At 51.1% G+C, this 20,421-nt stretch overlaps 2 protein-coding genes across 2 annotated transcripts in view; one reads left to right on the top strand and one right to left on the bottom strand.

The window, feature by feature from the left end:
* Positions 1-293: 293 nt before the first annotated feature.
* DENND2D (DENN domain containing 2D) lies at positions 294-10,549 on the top strand. Its single transcript, XM_031061745.1, has 12 exons — positions 294-405; positions 1,664-1,848; positions 2,361-2,473; positions 2,594-2,663; positions 3,758-3,835; positions 3,926-4,066; positions 5,988-6,136; positions 6,269-6,446; positions 6,906-6,947; positions 7,570-7,660; positions 8,074-8,313; positions 10,043-10,549. The coding sequence occupies exons 1-12, from the start codon at positions 294-296 to the stop codon at positions 10,102-10,104; spliced, it is 1,461 nt and encodes a 486-aa protein (XP_030917605.1). The 3' UTR covers positions 10,105-10,549.
* Positions 10,550-16,029: 5,480 nt separating this feature from the next.
* CEPT1 (choline/ethanolamine phosphotransferase 1) overlaps positions 16,030-20,421 on the bottom strand; it is a 30,345-nt gene continuing 25,953 nt past the window's right edge. Inside the window, exons 6-8 of the mRNA XM_005426782.2 lie at positions 19,869-20,027; positions 18,545-18,670; positions 16,030-16,839 (exon numbers count right to left, since the gene is read on the bottom strand). Of these exons, the coding sequence (XP_005426839.2) occupies positions 16,720-16,839; positions 18,545-18,670; positions 19,869-20,027 (405 nt within the window). The 3' untranslated portion in view covers positions 16,030-16,719. The remainder of the gene's footprint in view (positions 16,840-18,544; positions 18,671-19,868; positions 20,028-20,421) is intronic.

Raw genomic sequence — 20,421 nt, 5'->3', positions numbered from 1 at the left:
TTAACTGCACTTTAATCTTGTCCTGGTGCTGGGAAAACAGCCAGTGCCAGTGTCCAAGTGTCCAGCCTGGCTGGGGGACACCAGCAGCCCTGCCATGACACCAGCAGCCCTGCCATGACACAGCCTTCTTCCCTGGCGTCCCCCAACAAGAACCCCCTGCCTGGGCCACAGCTGGGAGCAGACCAAAGCCATTGCTGGAGCATCCCAAGGAAGAGCAGGAGAAGCAATGCACATCTTGTGAACCTTTTTCCTGGCCTGGGGCCCCTCCTTGGGCAGGTCCAGGATGATCCCCAATGAGGATAAACCAGAGGTATCCTCAGCCAGGTCTCATCCTTCACCTGCTGCAAAGGGGCCCCTTTGGGATGAATTTCACCTTGCCAAAGAGGAAGGACTTTGTAAGTGGAGGTGAGGCAGCCCCAGGGTGCACAAAGGGGTGGCTTTGAGCATCCCCCCACCCCAGGCTGGGAAAGGAATTCCTGGTCCCTGGGAAGGAGCATCCTGTGATGGGACCATGAGTGTCACCTCCTCCTATGAGCCTTCTGTTCCCATCAGCTCCCAGTGACCTGGAACCAAAGGCTGGAGAGGTGATTCCAGACTAAAGGAGGCATCTCTGGAGCTGGAGGGACATGTGGGCAGGGTGTCCACCAGCGCTGCTTTTGGAGCACTGCCATACATGGAGAAGGATAATGGGAATAGCTGATCACAGCCATGCCTTGCCCTAACCAGCTGTGGCACAACTAGAAGAGCTCAGGGACAAACTCTCGGGTCTGGGGACAAACTGCAAGAGCCAGTAATCTCATCCAGCCACATATTTATTTTCCTTGCTGTTCCGAAAAGAGCAGCTCAACTTTTCTGCTCCCCACCATAATCAGAGATGGGGCAGTTTCTGTATCAAGAACAAGGGAACAAGGTATAAAGGGAGGCAGAAGTGGCCTCTGGCAGAGGGAAGAGCTGTGGCCTGGCCTGGCTGCAGCCTCTGTCCAGCATTTAACTCCTCTCCTTTCCAGCCCTCGGATCTCACTGTCCCACTGTGGCCATGCCAGGGCCCTTGGAGATGCTGGATGGGGCTCTTTTCCCTCCTATTCCTGGTTGTTCAGGGTGTGCCTGCTGATGCTTCCCAGCTGCCCTCCCCAACCAGCCCAACAAGAACTGGGCTGTAATCTCCAGGAACTGCTTTGGTTTAGGGAAAACCCTCCAGTAGCTCATTTGCAATCAGCAGTTCCCTGGCAGGGAGAGGCTGGGATTCATCTGACTGGAGCTTTAGGAGGTGCTCAAACAAGATCTGGGCTGTTTACTTGTTGCTGTTTACTTCTCCTAAGAGAGTAAAATGAACTGCTATAAACACATTCCCACACCTCCCTGCCCATGTTTAATGCAGAGCCCATCTGCTCTCCTCATTCCTTGTGTCTGCTTTGCTCTGAGCATCCTTCTGCCCTCACTGGGCTGGGGCAAAGGAAGGCTGGGGGTGTCAGGATTTTCCCTAAAAGACTCATAAAAGCCATTTCTCTTTCCTTTTCGTGTCCCCATTTTTGGGGCCAAAAGTTCTGGGCACCAGGACCTGGTTCCCTTCAGCCAGTTCACATGTAACTCTGCAACTCCTCCCTTACCCTCAGACCTTTCATTGCACTCTGATCAGATTTTTTTGGGATCTTTTTGGCTACAGAAGGAAAAGATGGGGCCTCTGCTGCGGAAAACACCCCCCCACAGGTACCACAGGGGAAGCAGGGGGAGCGGAGCTCAGTCTTCTACTCTGCCGGACAGTTCTTCTTTGAGTACCTGGTGGTGGTGTCACTGAAGAAGATGCCAGATGGACATTATGAACCCAAGATAACCTACCAATTCCCAAAGGTATTTAGTCCTGTGTTTCTGATAAGATTAGTTTTCCGCATTTAGAGGAGAAAGGGATGTTGTTCCTTTCCCATCATTAAAACTATGGAAGGAGAAAAGTGCCCCATGCTCTTGAGTCACCGTCCCAGACCCCAGGGCTTTGCCTGCCCCGGCTTGGGGTTGCTGGGACCATCTGTCCCTCCCCATGATCCCAGCCCAGGGCCACACACCCCAGGAGAAAACTCCAGGGGCTCTCCCTGGCCTCCTGTCCCAAAAAGGGAGACCACAGTGGGGAAATCACATCTCAGGGAGGTGGCACAGGAAGAGATCACATTTGCAGAGGGTCCTTCTGCTTTGCCTCACTGTCCATGGGATTTTTGGGAGGTGCTTGTCCAGACATGTGCAGGTCCCTTCTGCATCATTCAAAGGCAGGGGTCTCTTTGGGGCAGACCTCATTCCACTGAATCCCACCCCATTCCTGGTGACAATGGGGACCCTCCATGTCCCTGACTCTTGGCATCACTTCCACCCAGCGTGAGAACTTGCTGAAGGGCCAGAAGGAGGAGGAGGAACGTCTCCTTCAAGCCATCCCCCTCTTCTGCTTCCCCGACGGCAACAACTGGGCACCTATCACTGAGTTCATCAGGTACCTGCTCCACTGCAGGGTCTGGGCTGGGGTCCCCACCCCTGCTGGACTCCCGAGGGCTGGAAGGAGCAGCCCAGCCCAGCCCAGCTCATCCCAGCCCCATGTTTTCTCTCCTTGCAGCGAAACCTTTTCCTTTGTCCTGACAAACGTGGATGGCAGCAGGAAGATTGGCTACTGCAGGCGGCTGCTGGTGAGCCCTCCCCTCCCCACACCCACTGGGGGTGTCACTGTCACCCCCTCCCCACGGGGGGACATGTCACCTCCTGCCAGGCCCAGAGTTCAGCTCCTCAGAAAGCCACTGGCCTTGACCACAGTGATGAGGAGCAGCAAGAGGGGACCCAGAGGGGTTTTTAAAGCTCTCTGCTGAGGCATAACTCGGATGGAGGAAACAATGAGTGTTCACAAAGCCTGTGGATGTGGCACCTGGGGATATGGTTTAGGGGTGCATATGGTGGTGCTGGGCTGCTTTTGGACTTGGAGATCGTGGAGGGCTTTTCCAAACTTAACAGTTCTGTGATTCCCCACTGGCTTCCACAGCTTCCCTGGCTCCTTTCCCATGTCTGCAGTGGTCAGGATGGCTGCAAATCCCACTTGGGATCAGGATGGGAATGTCAGTGCAGCCATCCAGGTACCAAGGAGCTAGGAGCCCTCAGCCCCATCCCCAAAAGCTGCATCTGAGCAGTGGCTGTTTCTCAACTCATGGGTTTGACCAGCTCAGGGTCTCTGAGATGCAATGGTCTCCCCTGGCTGCTGCTTTGAACAGGGACATAAATCCAGGAGGACATCCCTGTGCCACAGCTGGATCCACCACCCCTTCATCCTGGTGCACCTTCCCATTTCAGCATCCAGGGATGAGCTCAGGCTGTTGGAACTGGATGTCTGGAGGGCTGAAAAGAGCAAACAGACCCAGGATAGTCCACTTGAAAAGGGAAAAAAAGGCAAAGAACTCATCCCAGTGGCCCCTGTTGCAGCAGGAGGCAGGATTAACCCCAAGGATGGTGGGGCAGGGTGTCTTGGAGAATGTGTGCCTGGATGGGAGGACAGTTTGCAAATATGCCAAAGGACTTTGCACCGAAATAATTAACAACTTAGGCACCCAAATCACCTTCTCTGGGCACCCTCTGCTTTTCCAGCATCAGCTGCATCATTGGCCTTGGCCCTAGCTTTGAAAATCTCCCAGTGAGTGACTGGGAATTTGAGGGGAGCAAGTGAGGATCCCTTTGGAGAGTGGAGCTGGTGCAGGGGGCTGGGAGCTGCTCAGATCCTTTTCCCACACTCTTCCAGCCATCCGGGCGTGGTGTCCGACTCCCCGAGGTTTTCTGCATCATCAGCTGCCTGGGCTGCTTTGGGCTCTTCTCTAAGGTAGGGACGTGGTGGCTCTGGCCCAGTGGTGGCCCTGGCAACTGCTGCTTTATCTGCTGGGGATTCCCAGCTCACATCTTTCTCACCCAGATCCTGGACGAGGTGGAGAAGAGGCGCCAGATCTCCATGGCAGTGATCTACCCCTTCATGCAGGGCCTGCGGGAGTCGCCCTTCCCCGCCCCAGGGAAAACTGTCACCATCAAAAGCTTCATCCCCGAGTCGGGCACAGAGGTTGGTAGGGGACCCGGGGGTACCTCCTGGTCTACACCTGGGAGCATCCTCCACCCCTGCAGCACCCAGGGGTGCTGACCATAGCAGGGCAGGGTGGGTCAGGCTGCCAGGGGCCTCATTGCTTGGGGAGATGGGAGTTACCTCTCTCCTGATCCAGGAGGCGAGCAGTGAGGATGAGGATGGAGCCCATCCCCAGGAGATGCTGCTCCATCTTTGCAACCTCTGCAGCTTCCCCAGGCTGAAGCTGGAACTGCTGCACAAAAACCTCTCCATATTCTATGTTGGGACCTGCCTGGCCCTGTTGCCAGAGCAGGATGTTGCGCCAGGGGCTGGGAGCTGCTCCTGAGCCAGCGCCCGCTCCTCTGGCAGGTTGGGAAGCACAGTGGTGCCAGGGCTGGCTTGCGCTGCAAATTCCTTCCCAAAAGAGGTGGTCAGGCACTGGCACCGCCTGTCCAGTGCAGTGGTGGAATCACCATCCCTAGAAGTGTTCAAAACACACGTGAATGTGGCACTTGGGGATGGGGTTGGGGGTGAACATGGAGTTCATAATCTTAGAGGGCTCTTAGAAGGCTTTTCCAGCCCTCATGATTCCATGATTGCATGATTATACTTTTCTCCATACCACTGTACTCAACTCCCAGTCTTAATTCCTGCCTGGTTCAGCCCCCAGGCAGGTGCAGGTGTGTGACAAGCCCAGTCTTCTCATGTAGAGAAAAGATCTGATCCGGGCATGGATGAGATGATCTCATTGCGCCCACACACAGCCCAGACTTGCACGGGAAGAGCTTTTTAATTTGCTTTTTCTTTTCATGTGGCAAAGCCAAGCTGGAAAAATAGGTAAAATCCACTCTGGCACTGGGCAAAATACCCTCAATGCTGAGCATCCCGTGGATGTGCCAGGGAGGGCCTGAAAGCAGGATCCCTTCTCTCTAGAGCAATTTAGCAGCTGGTGATCTAAGCCATTTCTTAATCCAGGGAGCTTGTGCAAGACTTTGCAGGTTGCTCAATGCTCTGTCCCAGGGCCATGGTTGGAAGCACAGCCTGGGCTGCCAGAGGGAGGAGGAATGGGGATGTTCTTCAAAAGAGCTGCACTCTGGGGCTCTGGGCAGGGTCTGGAGCAAGGAAATCACTGAGACCAGGAAAGGAGGGGAAATAAATTCTGGGTACTGCATGGGCTGAGGTGGGGATGGGGCAGGATTTGTGCTGGAAAGGGGCTGTGAAGCCCAGCCAAGCCTGATGCTGCTGGCTGGAAGATGCTGCTTTGGTGGAAAAGCATGTGGAGAAGGGAATTTTCATCCTGAAGGATGGGGAGAAGGGCCAGGACTGTGTCATGAGCTGCACAGTCCTGTTAACCCTTCAGTACTCACCAGGTCTGGCTGCCATGGGGATTGATGGAATTGGGAGGCTTGTGGGCAAATGCAGCTGAGTAGCCAGCCTGCCTGCAAACATCTATTAGGTCCCTCACTTCTGGGGCATCTTAGCCGGGAATTGCCAGGCTGACCCTGCCAGAGAGACTTTAGAGGAAGGGTTTGTGGCATTTGTAGGAGCCGTGCCCTCCCCACTGCTCTCTTTCCTGGCAGCTCACAGATGACCTCTCAGACACTGAGATGGGACATGTCCCTGCCCCCCTCTCCAGGGACGTGGGAGCACTGGAGAAAAGAGGCATTTGGGTTAAAAATCCAGTGCCCCAATAAAGAGCCCCACAGTGCTCATCACTGATGGTTTCCCCGAGCTCTCAGTGCTGCACAGGCTGAATCTCCTGGCAGGATGAAATGGAGCTTGTCCCTTCTACATGGACACAGTGCAGATGCTGCAACACTGGGTCATGAATTGCTTCCAAATCACCTTCTCAGGAGGCCAGGGCAGGACGGGGGGAGTGTTGCCCCTCCTAAGCTGGGGTTCCATGGCTCTTCCTTGGCAGCTCATCGAGCTCACACGGCCTGTGGATGCCCACCTGGAGCACGTGGAGTTCCAGGCTCTGCTCCAGCGACTCAGCCCGCACCTCATCCTGCACATCTTCGCCTCTGCCATGTTGGAGAGACGGCTCATCTTCCTGGCTGAGGAGCTGAGGTGGGTCCTGATCTCTTGGTTATAAAAATGCCCATAAAAAATGCCCTTGAAGTGGCACAGGACACAGCAGAGCTGGAGGTGGGGTGTTCCCTCCTCCTTCCATGATATCACTGCTGGCTGCCTGTCCCACAGTGTCCTGTCCCAGTGTATCCACGCTGTGGCTGCTCTCCTGTACCCCTTCACCTGGGCTCACACCTACATCCCCGTGCTCCCCGAGTGCCTGCTGGACACTGTGTGCTGCCCCACACCCTTCATGGTCGGCATCCAGATGCGGCACCTGCAGCGGGTCCTGGAGCAGCCAATGGAGGAGGTATTTCATCTGGAGGGGAGGGCAGCTGGGTGGAGCCATCAGTTCATCCGTGTCCCCAGGTCTGGCTTGGCCCTGGGGCTCTGTGCCCTTTTTCTATCCAGGGAGGCTGGAAATTAGGGTGTCCTCTATGTCCCCTCCTGTTGGCACCTGGGGTGTTTGTTACCTCCACATTCCCCTGGGAGCTGCCCTGCCCCTGTGCTCCAGGAGCTGCTTTTGGGGTCATCCCGGTCTTGAAGCAGAGGAAAGCTGTGTGGGGACAAGCCACCAAACCTGCAGCAAAAATTGTCCTTGTGGGAAATGCCCTGGTCCCCCTGCCCAGGTCCCTCCTGCAGAGAGGGGCTGATCCCTCTCCTGCCCCCCTCACGGGCTGGTGACACACCAGACCCATCCCAGAATGGGTGGGAGGAAGCCCAGGTGCCCTGGCAGGGCTAAACCTGCTCCCTCCCTTCTCTCTTTCAGGCTCTGATAGTTGATCTCTGTGAAGGGAAGATCATCCGGGCGGTAGGTCCTCCCTGGGTGGGTGTGGGGCTGGGGGTGGCCTGGATAACCCCAGAAGGGCCTTTTCTCCTTTGTGTCAGCTACCTGGCAGCTTCCACATTTTTAAATGGCTTCAAACTGCCAGAGGGCAGGGTTAGATGGGATTTTGGGAAGGAATTCTTCCCTGTGAGGGTGGTGAAGCCCTGGCCCAGATTGCCCACAGAAGCTGTGGCTGCCCCTGGATCCCTGAAAGTGTCCAGGGCTAAGCTGGATGGAGCTTGGAGCAATGTAGTCTAGTGGAAAATGTCCCTGCCCATGGCAGAGGGTGGAATGGGATGAGCTTTAAGGTCTCTTCTAACCCAAACCTCTCTGGGATTTTGTGGTTCTATGATTTTGGGGGCAGAGCCATCTCCAGTGGCACCCTCCCAGGGGGAACATCCCAAGTGGGGATGTCTACAGCCACTGCTCCTGGCTTTTGACCAGAACAACAGGGTCCATGCACTGGATATCCCACACCCACATCTCTGCAGGACATTGTGATGGTGATTAATTAATGAACTTTGACAGCCCCACTGATGGGCTGCACCAACCCCTGGCCCCCTGAGCTGGATTCTCTCCAGTGCTTCACGGCCCCATTGCCTTCCAGGTGGGGGATGAGGAGGAGATCCTGCCTGGAAAGCTGCAGAACGAGATGCTGATATCTCTGAACAGGCACAACAACAACAACAACGTGCACAGTAAGGATGTCTGTGATGGTAAAAGAGCCCTGATCTGCCCTCTCCATGGCTAGAAACTTCAGCCAAGGGAGTTTCCTAAAGTCACCTGGTCTGGGATGTTTCTGCCCCTATTTGCAGGGGTAATCCGTTGGGTTTTCCTCCGTCCTTTTAAACACGAGAGCAGGAACAGATAATTCTGCTGGAAAAATGAATTTTTGCTAATATTTAGAAGGAATGGGATGAGCCACCCTGGAAAGCAACACCCTGGAAAGCCAGGGTTCCCTCAGCAAAATTAGTCTGATCCTTGATTAGTGGCAGAAGAAGGCTCTAAGCAAGTAACTCCTGGGGATGCAAACACAGGCCAGGTTAGCAGAAGCCCATGCTGTGTGTTCAGAGGTCTCATGCCCACCTCTCGTGCTCTGTGTCCCCTCCAGCCTCGGAGCAGGTGAATGCCCTGGTGTCAGAGGCCTTCGTGCAGTTCTTTGTGCGCCTGGTGGGGCACTATGGCTCCCACATCAAGTGGGGCAGGAGTGGCTCTGGCAGCTTCCAGGAACGAAACTTTTGCAAGGCCATCGCCTCCAAGAGCTGCCGCCGGCTCCTGAAGAAGTTTGTGAAGACAAACATGTTCTCCCTATTTATTGAGGAAGCGGAGAAGAGCAGGATCCCCCAGGAAGGTAATGGTCGCATTTCTCATCCCCCCTCTGTGGAGTGGGCTCTGTGGAACCCTGGGCTGGTTGGTTTAGGGGCAGAGATGCCTCGTGCCTGGTGAGGGGTGGGATGCAGCCTGAGCTGAGGGTGCTCAGGGTGCTGAGCAGATTCTGTTTGCTCTCAATGGCCTCATTTCTCCATACCTGTCAAGCAAAAAGAAAAAATCCTCATTTGTGACTCCCCATCCCGGGAAGTGTCTAAGGCCACTTTGGATGGGGCTTGAAGCAAACTCGCCTAGTGGAAGTTGTCTCTGCCAGGGCAGAGTTTGAAACTGGATTAGCTTAAAGTTCCCTTCCAACTCAAACCAGCGTGGGATTCTGGACTCTATGATTCATTTTAGATCTTGTCACTTGCCTGGAGCTGGGGCCAGCTCACTGGGAGCTCTGTGTTGAGGCAAGCAAGTGGCAGCAGCACCAATATTTGGCTTGGGCACAGCAGCAACTGCCAGGAGCCCAACTCAGCTCAGCCCCTAACTCCGTGGCAGCCGGGCTGGTCCTTCCCCCTTCCCGGGGATTTACAGTGCAGAGCTGAGCCTCCTCCCAGCCTGGCACACACACAAATGGGCAGTGGAGGTGGAGGAAACCACCCAAAAACTGTATTTCTGGATGGAGACATCCTGGGCTGGGATCTGCCACCCCACCTGGGGGACTGCCTCAGGTGCTGCTTCTCTGCCCTTTTATGTGAGACCTTATGGGGCAAACCTGGGGAGAAAGAGAGGGATAGCAACCATCCCCATTTCACAGACTTACAGAATCCCAAAATTACAGCAAACTGGGTTGGAGGGACCTTTAAAGGGTGTCTTGGTTTAGAGCAAAATTTTGGGAGAGAGAGTCCCCAGAGGGGCTCTAGTAGGAAGATAAATTCAATCGGCCCCTCCCCCCCACAACCAGTCCGGGAGAAAATACCTCCTTGGAGAAAAGTGGAAAAAAGCTGTTTATTAAACAATAGAACCTAACAATATTAAAACAATAAAACCCCTTGCAGCTCTAAAAGAGATGACCAACTGAGAAAACCCCCCGGGTTGCAGCCCAGCTCACTCAGTCTCTTATCAGTCCTTCTGGTGCTGGAATTCTCACAGGCCAGGCCCGGCCTGGCCCGGTGGCCACAGGTGTGAGCTGCCGGTGCTTCCCTGGGTGTTCAGTCCAGAGCAGGTTCCAAGAGGTCCAAAGAAAAGGAAAAGAAAAACCACAGTCCAGGGACTCTTCTTTGCCTCAGCCAGCTAAAACTAACTAAAAGCAAAAGGAGAGCTCTCTGTCCTGCCGTCTGTCCATCCACAGACAACACAGTCTTGGAGCAGGAATGCGGGGGAGTACGTGCAATGTCTGAGGAAAAAAAAACTGTGCGATTCTTCTCTCCCCCCTTTCACTCTCTGCAACAAGTCTTAAAGGTGCAAAACTTATTATTATTCAGCATAAACAAATGAGACGATTTGGGGATAAAAGCATCATATAGTCAACCCAGGACAAAGGGCATCTGGTTCCACCCCCTGCCATGGCAGGCACACCTTCCACAATCCCAGGTTGCTCCAAGCCCTGTCCAACCTGCCTTGGACACTTCATTTCCACATTTGCCCCAGGTCCTCTGTAACCCAGGATGGCTTGGGACACAAACACTTCCCAGGATTCAGGCTGGGCAGCCCAGTATCCCCCATTCCAAACACCAGCACCTCACCCATGACCTTTTTTTCCTCCACAGCATATTTCCAGCAGAAAATAATAGAGTACCATGAACAGAAGAAGCACAGAAGGGACTCCTGAAGTCCCGAGTGGGAGAAGGGGAGCAGGACTGGGATTGACACATCCCTGCCAGCAGCACCATACTGGACTCTGTTCCTGCCCACCTGGGACTCCTGAGCTGCCTGGGCAGCACTGAGCACCCTTTCTTTCTCAGGGCATCGTTGCACTGGAAAACTCTTTGCACAGAACCAGTGCCAGGCTGGGATTTCCTTCCCACTCTTGGTCACTCCAGGGACAGACTGTGACTCCCAGTGCTTGGCCCTGCACAGTTCTTGTCCCGCCAACACCTCACACAGAGCGAGGGCAGCCAGGGCTGGTTGCAGGACAGCAGGGGTTTGGGGTAATTATTAGAAGGGAGAAAAAAAAAAAGGATGAGTAGGAAATAGTGTTACTTCTCATTAAAACAAACCAGGGCTTTGCAAATAAGGAACATCCCACTGCACAGTTCCTGAGGGTTTGTTATTAACAACTGGTTTATATTGTTTTAATTTATATTGTTTTATTAAGCCATTGTTGAACATCAGCAGGAGCAGGTGGCGGGGGGGGTGGTGTTTGTGGTTTCCTCTCTCACAGCTGCTGCATCACTGGTGCCACATAGAGCCAAGTTTGGCTTTCCAAGGAAACAAAAATACTCATTTCCAGCAGGTTATTTATTTGTGCTGGAGCAAACTGTGAAGGCCACATGGCTGTGGGGTGTCAAGGGGAAACAGCTGATCAACAGCTTCAGGGAGGGAGGAAGGATTTGTTCCATCCCAGAGTAAAACGTGTCACCATCCTCCTTGGGTCTGATTTTGGTGCCAACTTCTCTTAAAACCTCGCAATTCCTCTCTGAAATGTGAGGCCAGCAGCAGATTAAAGCTAAATGACAGTTCTCCTTTCTAAACACACTCCCCCAGGAAATAAATATTGCAGCAGGGAGGCTGGGCTGGGGCTGCAGATCTGACTGGTGCCATCCACAGAAACCCAACCCAGGTACTTCTCCCAGCAAAGGTTGGGAATGAAGGCAGAGCTTCATTCTTCTCCTCTCTGGGATGTTACAGCGAGGCTGTCATATCACTTGGTACCCACCAGGCATCAAAATATCAAAAATATCCTGGAATCATGGAATCTCAGACTGTTTTGGGATGGATGTTCATGATCACCCAGTTCCACCTCCTGCCATGAGCACACCTTCCACACCTTTCACTATCCCAGGTTGCTCCAAGCCCCATCCAACCTGGCCTTGGACACTTCCAGGGATCCAGGGGCAGCCACAGCTGCTCTGTTGTGTCAGGACCTCCCCACCCTCACAGGGAACAATTTCTCCCCAATATCCCATGTAAGCCTGCCCTCTGCCAGTGGGAATCCATTCCCCTTGTCCTGCCACTCCAGGCCTTGTCCACAGTCTGTCTCCCTCCTTCTTGTGGTTCCTTCAGGTACTGAAAGCACACAATTAGGTCACCTCAGAGGTTCTCTTCTCCAGACTGAACAATACCAATTCTCAGCCTGTCCTCACAGCAGAGCTGCTTCATCCCTCTGAGCACCTTGATGCCTCCTCCCCTGGCTCCAAATCAGTTTAATACAACTCTGCAGTGCTACTGGAAGCCCCAGTGGGGGATTTAGCACAAGAACTGAAATCCACCAGGCTGCCAGTTGGCTTTTACTCTCAGAGCTGGGCAACATCCACCCAAACAAGAGAGATAAAGGATATTTACTTTTGAACCCTTTGTCCAGTCAGGCACAAATGTGACAGAAACACAGCTGAACATAGGGCACAAACAGCAGTGAAAATCTCCAGGCCTGCTGAAAGAAAATTGTCAATTTGTTGTTCAGCCTCACATGTGTTTGGAGGGGGAACAGGAATTATTTGTTAGGAAAAAAGGGGATTTTTGGCACTGGAGGTGTCTTCTCTGGCTCCATAAGTTCCCCATCATGGGTAGAGAGAGTACAGGGTTAACTACAGGAAATTAAAGGTTAGTGGTATTTTTCTGGGGGATTTTTATCATATTTAGTTTTCAAAGTTCAACTGACAGCAGAAAACGGTGTGGAAAATCAAGGGCACATATCACAAACAATCCCTTTGGAAAAGGCCACTCGCCTCTCTCTTCTCCTGCTTGTTCATTATGTTGTGAGGAGGTGTCAAACCTTTTGGTTGTGAAGCCAAACACCATCTCATTGAGAAATGGGGAAGTTGTCATAGTTTTGGGAGTAGTTCTTTTGGAAACAATTACAAATCACCGAAGGGACTGGACTGTGTGATTGCTTAATTCCTTCTGGAGAAAAAACTGACAGAAAGTTATTTATTCCTCAACTGCTGAAAACAGATACACAAAAATACATCCTTAAATCAAAAAATATATAAATTTTCAAATGCAGTCAGTGCTCCAGCTGCTAGGCTAGGATTTACTTCAGCTTCAGAAGGGCAGGAGTTGCCTTAGAATCATCAAGTCCCAGAATGGTTTGGGTTGGAAGGGATGTTAATGATCACGCAGTCCCATGGCAGGGACATCTTCTGCCCTCCCAGGTTGCTCCAAGCCCCATCCAACCTGGCCTTGGATAATTCCAGGCATCCAGGGGCAGCCACAGCTTATCTGGGCAACCTGTGCTGGGGCCTCACCACCCTGACAGAGAGGAGCTTCTTCCTAACATGCCATCTAAAAATCTCCTATTTTAGTTTAAATCAATTCCTCCTTGTTGTATTACTGTTTCCTTGTGTAAAAAGTCACTCTCCTTTTTTTATAGGTATTTGTTGAGTTCTGGCTTTAATACCCTCCCTTTAATGCCCAAAGGGTGGACAGACTGTTTGCTGGGGACACTCTGGCAAGGCTCAGCTAGGGCTGCTGGGAGCAGGGACACTGGGGCTGGGTCACATTGCAGCACATCAGCATAACACACCATGTATTTTTAAATCCTTCTTCCTGCTCGAGATTTGCCCAACACTTGATCCAAGCCTACAATAGTAAATAAAACAGCGCCAAGAAATGTTTCCCTGAATTGGAAAGAGCTCATTTATTCTGCTAAATTGTTAACATAGTTCCCAGCAGAGCACTGGCCAACTCACACCATCCAAACAACTTGGGGCCCGGCCAGCAGGCAGCTCAGCCCCCACTGCTGATTTGGGACTCAATCCCTGCTATGCAGCTGCTCTGGGGAAGATAATTTCATGCTCTGGCATGTGTCACCCTCTGCCAGTGGCCTCGGTGCCAGCAAACAGTCCTGGGAGGGTTCATCCTGCTGGAGCCAGCACAAGGGTGACAGCCCAGTGCTTCCCACTGCTCCAGGGCAGGAACAGCCCCTGCTCCCACCCTACTCCCAGCCCACCTGGCCATAACCTCTGAACTGCTGTAGTCCTCACCCTCTGGAAATGATTAAACTCCTCTGCAGCTCCATTTCACACTCACAGCTAGGTCACAGCAGCACTGGAGGTACCTGGGGCAAGCTGGGTAGGAGGGAGAAGGAAAATAGTGCTTTGAAACAAAGCTGGTGACACGGAAAGAGGCCCTGAGGTGTCCTGACCTGCCCCTTTCCTGTGTTAAACTCCTTATCAGAGCAAGGGAACTCTTTCAGCAGTTCTTAAAGAGCCAACACAACACCCAGTGGAAATTTCCAGCTTCTCTTTACAAACTGAGAGGAAAACCTGAAGAGCAGAACTTTATTGTTTTAGCAGGGTGTGTTCTCATTCCCAGGTGCTGCTGCTGCAGAAGTTCTCCCTCTTGAGTGTCTTCTCAACACAACAGAAAGGGCCCCATCATGAGATCAGGCTGAGCCCACAAATCCCCTGTCCCCATTCTCAACCCCACAAGCACATCTGAGGTGACCATGGCCACAAACAAGGCAGGTGGAAAGGTCATTTATTCCATTATCTGTCACCAAACCCAGGGCCATAGCAGCACTTTAGAGGGCTTGGATTGCTAGCAGTGACTGTTCCCTGATATCACTGAAACTACATCAGCAGAGACATGGAATTTTTTCTTGGCTGGAGGCATCCAAACTTCCAGGGAGTGAAAAGCTCAGAAAAAGGTGCTCTATTGCATTTCTTGAACAGCAACAGGCTTTAGGTTTGCACATGGAAGTCTGGTCCTGCACAGACTTTTAAAGACTTTGGTTCTTCTCCAGTCTCAAGTATTAGTAACAAATTATTTGGAGTGGCCTAATCTTAAACCCCTGAGGACCGAGAGCAGGAATCTCCTCGTTTACATGGGTAAGTGAGCACGGAGGTGTTTGGTTAAAGGTTGGACTTGATGAACCACCAGACTGATTCTGATTCGAGGAAACCACTCACACTCCAGGGAGGGACTTTCCAAGCAACTGTTCTGCACCCACTTTATGCTGATGAAAGGAAACACGTGATTTGTAAAGGGCATGTTCAAACCCTTCTACTCTCTTCCCTTGCAGACTTACCTGCTGCCCTTGAAGGACAGTAGCAGAGGCTACATTGTCCAGCTCAACCCTTTCCCCAGCTCACCGCTGTTAAAACTCAATGAGTTCCCTGAATTCCACTTATATCTAAAAATGTCATTCTAGAGCTGTCACCTCATGCATGGAGATGCTCCTGGCACCAAGGTACTTGGAGCAGGGCTCCAGGACACTTGGGAGCTGCCCCAGGTGTATCAGGATGCAGGAATGCAACCCCCTCTCCATCTCCAGCATGGCAGGGACCCTGATGGGACCCCCAACACAGAGCCAGGTCCCTTAAGAACCCTCAGCTGCTCTTGCCATAAAACTGCTGCTCACCAGATTCAAAGTGGGAAGGCAAGGGTGGAGTGGGGAAGCCTTACAGGAATCTCCTCCTCATCCCAAGCATGTTCCTGATTCCTCCAGTGCCCCCAGGCTGACACATGACCTCCACCTCACCTGCTGACACGGTGCCACTCCATGGGAAGGAACCAAGACCCTTCCAAGCACAGAAGCCACAAGACTGGGCACTTCCCAGTGCCAAGGCTGAGCCGAAGGACTTGGCATCTCTGCTCCACTTGCTAGCACAGCCCAGCAGGGCCAGCCTGGGCTCTCCCCACAAACACTGCAACCACTAAAGCAGAGCCACCTTCCTTCATGCTCCCTCCAGTCCTGTCCCTGCCAGGACACAAACAAGCTCAGTCTCTCAGTCCACAGCAGCCGGACACTGAGCACTGCCCAGGGAGAGGGCACAAGGGTTTGAAACACCTCCAAGCACTGCAGGAACTGAGTTTTCTCACCACTTCCTGAGCACATTTTCTAATCACTGGGGTATCACAGGAAATCCACGTGAGCACTTACAGGATCTGAGTGAGGTTTTGATTTACTCTTACTGAGGCGTGAAGTTTTTTGGTTTGTTTTTTTTACCTGACCATGAGCTGTGTTTAATTCCTTCAGAACCATGTGATTGTCCACAGGCACTGCCTTGGCCTGAGCTCCCAGCACAGAGGACTTCCTTCCCACCTTCAGAGGGATGCTCCATGGTTAGAGGGCTGGGATTTCAGACATGAGATCCCAGCATTACAGCTGCCCCTAGCAGCTTCCCCACAGCCAAGGCAGATCCTGCTCGGAGTCACTCTCTGCTTGGTACTTCAGCCCCTTTGCTCAAGGCTGAAGTTCCCCTCAGTGCCAGGGCCTGTGGCACCACATGAACTCCACTGACATGCAATTAAACCCTCCATTAATCTTAGTGTCCCTCATGCAGTTCATGACAGTTAAAACTGTATGAAAACAATGACAGAGAAAAGAAACCCAAACTTACTGCACTATATAGCAAGCAAAGCTCTCAGAGATCCTGGAATGACATGATCCACATAAAAGCACTGGAAAACTACTCTCTAAACCACAGGCAGGTTTGTCATTCACAAGTCTAAGCATGACAGAGCAACATATACATCTCAAGACAACTGCTGCTCTCAGAATTCTTATTTATTAAGAGCAGAAAGGAAATTTTGCTTAAGTTTTATACATAAAAAAGTAAACAGTAATTTTTTTTTCTTATAGTCTTTTCCACTGAAGAAAATTGAGAAATAAGTTGTCTTTTTAGATAATGTTTATTTAAAAAAATAAAATTAATTGACAAAGATACCACACTATTTTGCATGCCGGGCACCCCTTGGCTCGCAGGACCCTGTTCAGCATGAAACCGCTTTGTCAGCAATGCACGAGCAAAAACCATCCCAGCCTGGCTCCCACCTGGCAGCTGCTGCAGCCACACAACTTAGTGAGATATCTCTGGGTTTTTACCAGCTCAGGTCTTTAGTAAATAAATTCCAAGTGGACACTAAACAAGTATTTCACTAAGAGATGATGAAATATTAAAATTAAAAGCAAGTCAGATTGCAGCTGTAATTATACTACATTAGAAACTTCAGTTGGTGGGGATCCATTCACCATAGAGAGATTAATTTGTAATCAAGGTAATTACAAAGACAGAGCATTTTCTTCCTGCATGCTTTCCCGGGCTTGGAACCAACAGAGTTGACTACATGGAAAGTTGACTAGGGTGTACTTGGAATTCACTCTCTCAGGCAGGAGACTAGTTAAGGAGTGTTACTGATAACAAAGAAGAAAAGTTATACAACATTGATTATTATAAATTACTTTGTTCTTATCTGCTTTTAGCCTTAGTCTCCTACAAGTCTTCATCCACTCCTGTAGAAACCCAACCCCCTCTCCATTCCCCTGTGGCAGCTCCCATCCCTAGTGGTGGTTCGAGTGCGTGGGGCAGCCCTTGATGCGGAACACGTGGATGTGCAGGTGGGCAGCGATCTGGTTGCACACACTGACGCAGTATCGGAGCAGGTCGAACAGGGACAGGATCTGCACAGGAAAAAATCACCCACAGTTATACCCACATGTTCCTTACGTGCTGTTATGTGTGTAACAGCCCACACTCCACAAACACACCACAAACAATGGACAGTGTGGTCCATTGAGCTGAATCTCCAACTCCAGGAATAACCACAGAATCCCAGACTGGCTTGGGATGGAAGAGACCTTAGAGCCCATCCAGCTCCAGCCCTGCCATGGGCAGAGACACCTTCCACTACACCAGGTTGCTCCAAGCTCTGTCCAACCTGGCCTTGGACACTTCCAGGGATGGGGCGTCACTCCCTAAGGAGTTTCTGGGAATTGTGGGCTTTCTTCCAGCCTAAGACAAGACAGACTCTTAATTCTACAATCAGAAAGTGGAAAAGAGTTACAGCAGCTACAGAGATACTGTGAAATGCCCCATTAACTCAGAATGGTGATAGCCACACACACAATATCTTCTCCCATCACATCAACACAATTTTACCAAAAGGTTAACACTGTTTTTGTACATTAAACTTGTGCATTTGATAAGCCCAGATAAGCTGAATTTAGGATGTTTATCCCAATGGGTGCTGGAGTCATGATAGACATTCCAGATCTTAAGCCACAGCCAGAGCACCCCAGCATTGCCCATCACAGAGACCCTGCTAATGAGGCAGCAACACTCATCTGCAAAATATTCTAATCTAAGCTTTGAATATTTGCAACAGTGCTTTGAAATTTTAAACTATCACAGTCATCAAGGCTGGAAGTGACCTTCAAGATCGTTGAGTCCTACCATCACCCCAGAGCCACTATAATCATCCTTAACCCATGTCACCAGGTGCCACATTCAGACACCTCTTGAACTCTTCCAGCTATGGTAACTCCATCATGCCCTGGGCAATTTATTCCAATGCCTGATTAATTCTTTAAGCTTTTTTTTTTCAAATATCCAACCTGAACTTCCCTGGCCCAGCTTGAAGCCATTTCCTCTTGTCCTTGCCCTTGCTGCCTGGCAGCAGAGCCCGACCTCCCCTGGCTGCACCCTCCTGTCAGGGAGTTGTGCAGAGACAGAACTTTCCTCCAGGCTGAGCCCCCCAGCTCCCTCAGCTGCTGCCAGTGCTCCAGACCCTTTCCCAGCTCAGTTCCCTTCCCTGGACACACCCCAGCACCTCAGTGTCTCTCCTGTCAGGAGGGGCCCAGAGCTGTCCCCAGGGCTGGAGCTGCTCCAGCAGTGCCAGCACAGGGAACCACGCTGGGCCCCCTGGACACACCATGGCTGTGACAGCCCAGGTGCTGTTGCCCATCTGGGCTCATGTCCAGCTGCTGTCACCAGAGCTACCAGATCCTTTCCCAGCTTTCCAGCCACTCTTCTCCCAGCCTGGAGCATTTCATGGGGCTGTTGTGACCCGAGGACAGGACCTGGCACTTGGCCTGGCTGACCTTCCCACAGCTGGCCTCAGCCATGGATCCAACCTGTCCAGATTCCTCCAGAAGATCTACATCCCACCCAAATTGGTGTCCCCTGCAAACTGATTGGGAGTGCCTCGATCCCCTCACCCAGACCATCCCTAAAGACAGTGCCCAGGACTGTCCCAACACCAAACCAGGGACACTGTTCATCTCTGCACCAGCTTCAAATCCACCCCCACTCCAGGGGATTCAGCTGGGCACAGCCAACACAATGAATTAGTGGCAGAGCTAATTAATAAAATGAGCTTGGACTCACCAGGGCAATCCAGAGGACAATATACTCATCAATAAAGCTGTTAAAATACTGGTCAAGGAACAGCAATGCTGGGCCTATGAATGCTGTGTCATACAGATACATCTCACTCTTGGTCATGTGGGCAACCTGCATTAAAAAAAATAGAAATAAATATATGCCAGCAAGGGCAGAGTTACTTCAGAACACACAAAGCCAAAACTATACAGTTCAAGCCACATTACTGCAAAATACCAAATACTCAAGTGGCAGCAACAATATTGTTTGAACCATCCTGCTCCACGGCTACAGAGATGCAAGGTTTGCAGAGAGGCATCTTTTATTAGAGCAGAGAATGTAGCACAGGAAAAAAAAAAACTAACAAGTTTTCCAGCTCACCTCTTCCTCCTCCCAGAAACCAAACAGTGAAATGGAAGCAGACTGGTAACTTTTAAAGTTGAGCCTGGAAACAAAAACTCACAGCTGCTGGAGCTCAAAAAGTCAAGGACACTTGGTGTTCCTCTCCCTCCACTTTTTCTCCCATTCCATAAAGATCACCACCTCTCTCTGGTTACAATTTGATAAACATTTTTGGTGTTCATGTGTGCCCTTCTCACTTCCATAGGTGCACAGAACCCATCCCACACTCCATCCTCACTGCACAGCACAGCAGGGATGGGACTGAGCACCAAAGCACGCCTGGTAAGAAAGAAACTCTTCTTCCACTGTGAGCTTAAACTCTTCCTCCACTATGAACTTAAACTCTTTCACTGTGAGTTAAGTCCAGCATTGACCCAGATCACAATAGCCCAACAGAGGCCTGCAGAACTGGGATGGCCTTTGAGGCAGGAGCTGTTTAACCCTCATTCAATGACACCTCTGCCCTTGTATAAACCTGTTAACTATTTTAACCCCTATTTTCCTCCAATTCTTCAAGTTAAACCCTCAGGAAGTGTTCCAAACCTCAGCAGCTCCATCACCTCCTCTCCTTCTGCCAAACCTTCCTCCCTTCTGTGTCTGAGGGGGATTCCAGCCCCCTCTGTTCCAGCCCAACTCTTCACACGTGCACAAATACATTGCAAATGTGCGAATTAACAGCTGGGGAAGGGGGAGAAACAGCTCTGAGCTGTCTGCTGCTGCCTGTGCAACCACAGCATCAACTCCACGTTTCCACTGCCCTTTCAAACACAAAAAGACTCTGCTGCACCTCCAGGCTACTTAAAGCAAAGCACAAGTATCTCTTCAGTGCACAAACAAGTGCCAGTTACTCAGTGGAATACCCAGAGAGCTCCATAATCTACAAAAAGTTCCCCTGCTACAAGACTGGGGAAGGTTCTGGCACACTCACCACCAGTTTATTTGTGATCTTGGCAGACACAAAGCCAAAAGTCAGGATGTAGAGGCAGGGGTGCCTCTCAAAGAGCTGCACAGCAGATTTCTTGTAGATCATTGCAGCCAAGGCGATCACTGAGCCAATATGGAGAAAAGGTGAGAGGACACTTGTTCCCTATGGTGAGATTAAAGCATGAGGTTAATAAAACGTGCACATTGCAAAGAAACCTCAAAGAGTCCCTCACGTGGTGTGCAATGAGGGGTTAAAAATAAAATCCCATTATAAACATCTTTCTGAATGCTGGTGGTAAAAGGAACAAAAAGTAGTGAAACTTGAGCATGCAGCAGCTGTGAATGTGGTGGAAACTTTCTGGTTCTGGGGAAAAAAATCAGATTTTAGGCAGCAAGAACACTGCAACAGAAGGTGCTTCTGCAGACACATCCACTCATTCTTTTACATTGGTAATATAAATAACATAGATCTTTCCGAAGGATGAAACCCAGAATCTTGAAAAATTTCTTTCTGAACGGATTTTTGCACAGGATTTTTCTATGACCTCTTCAGGGAG

The sequence above is a fragment of the Geospiza fortis genome, unplaced genomic scaffold, assembly GCF_000277835.1.
Source record: "Geospiza fortis unplaced genomic scaffold, GeoFor_1.0 scaffold26, whole genome shotgun sequence".
Taxonomy (NCBI): Eukaryota; Metazoa; Chordata; class Aves; order Passeriformes; family Thraupidae; genus Geospiza; species Geospiza fortis.
This window is presented reverse-complemented; position numbering and strand designations above follow the sequence as displayed.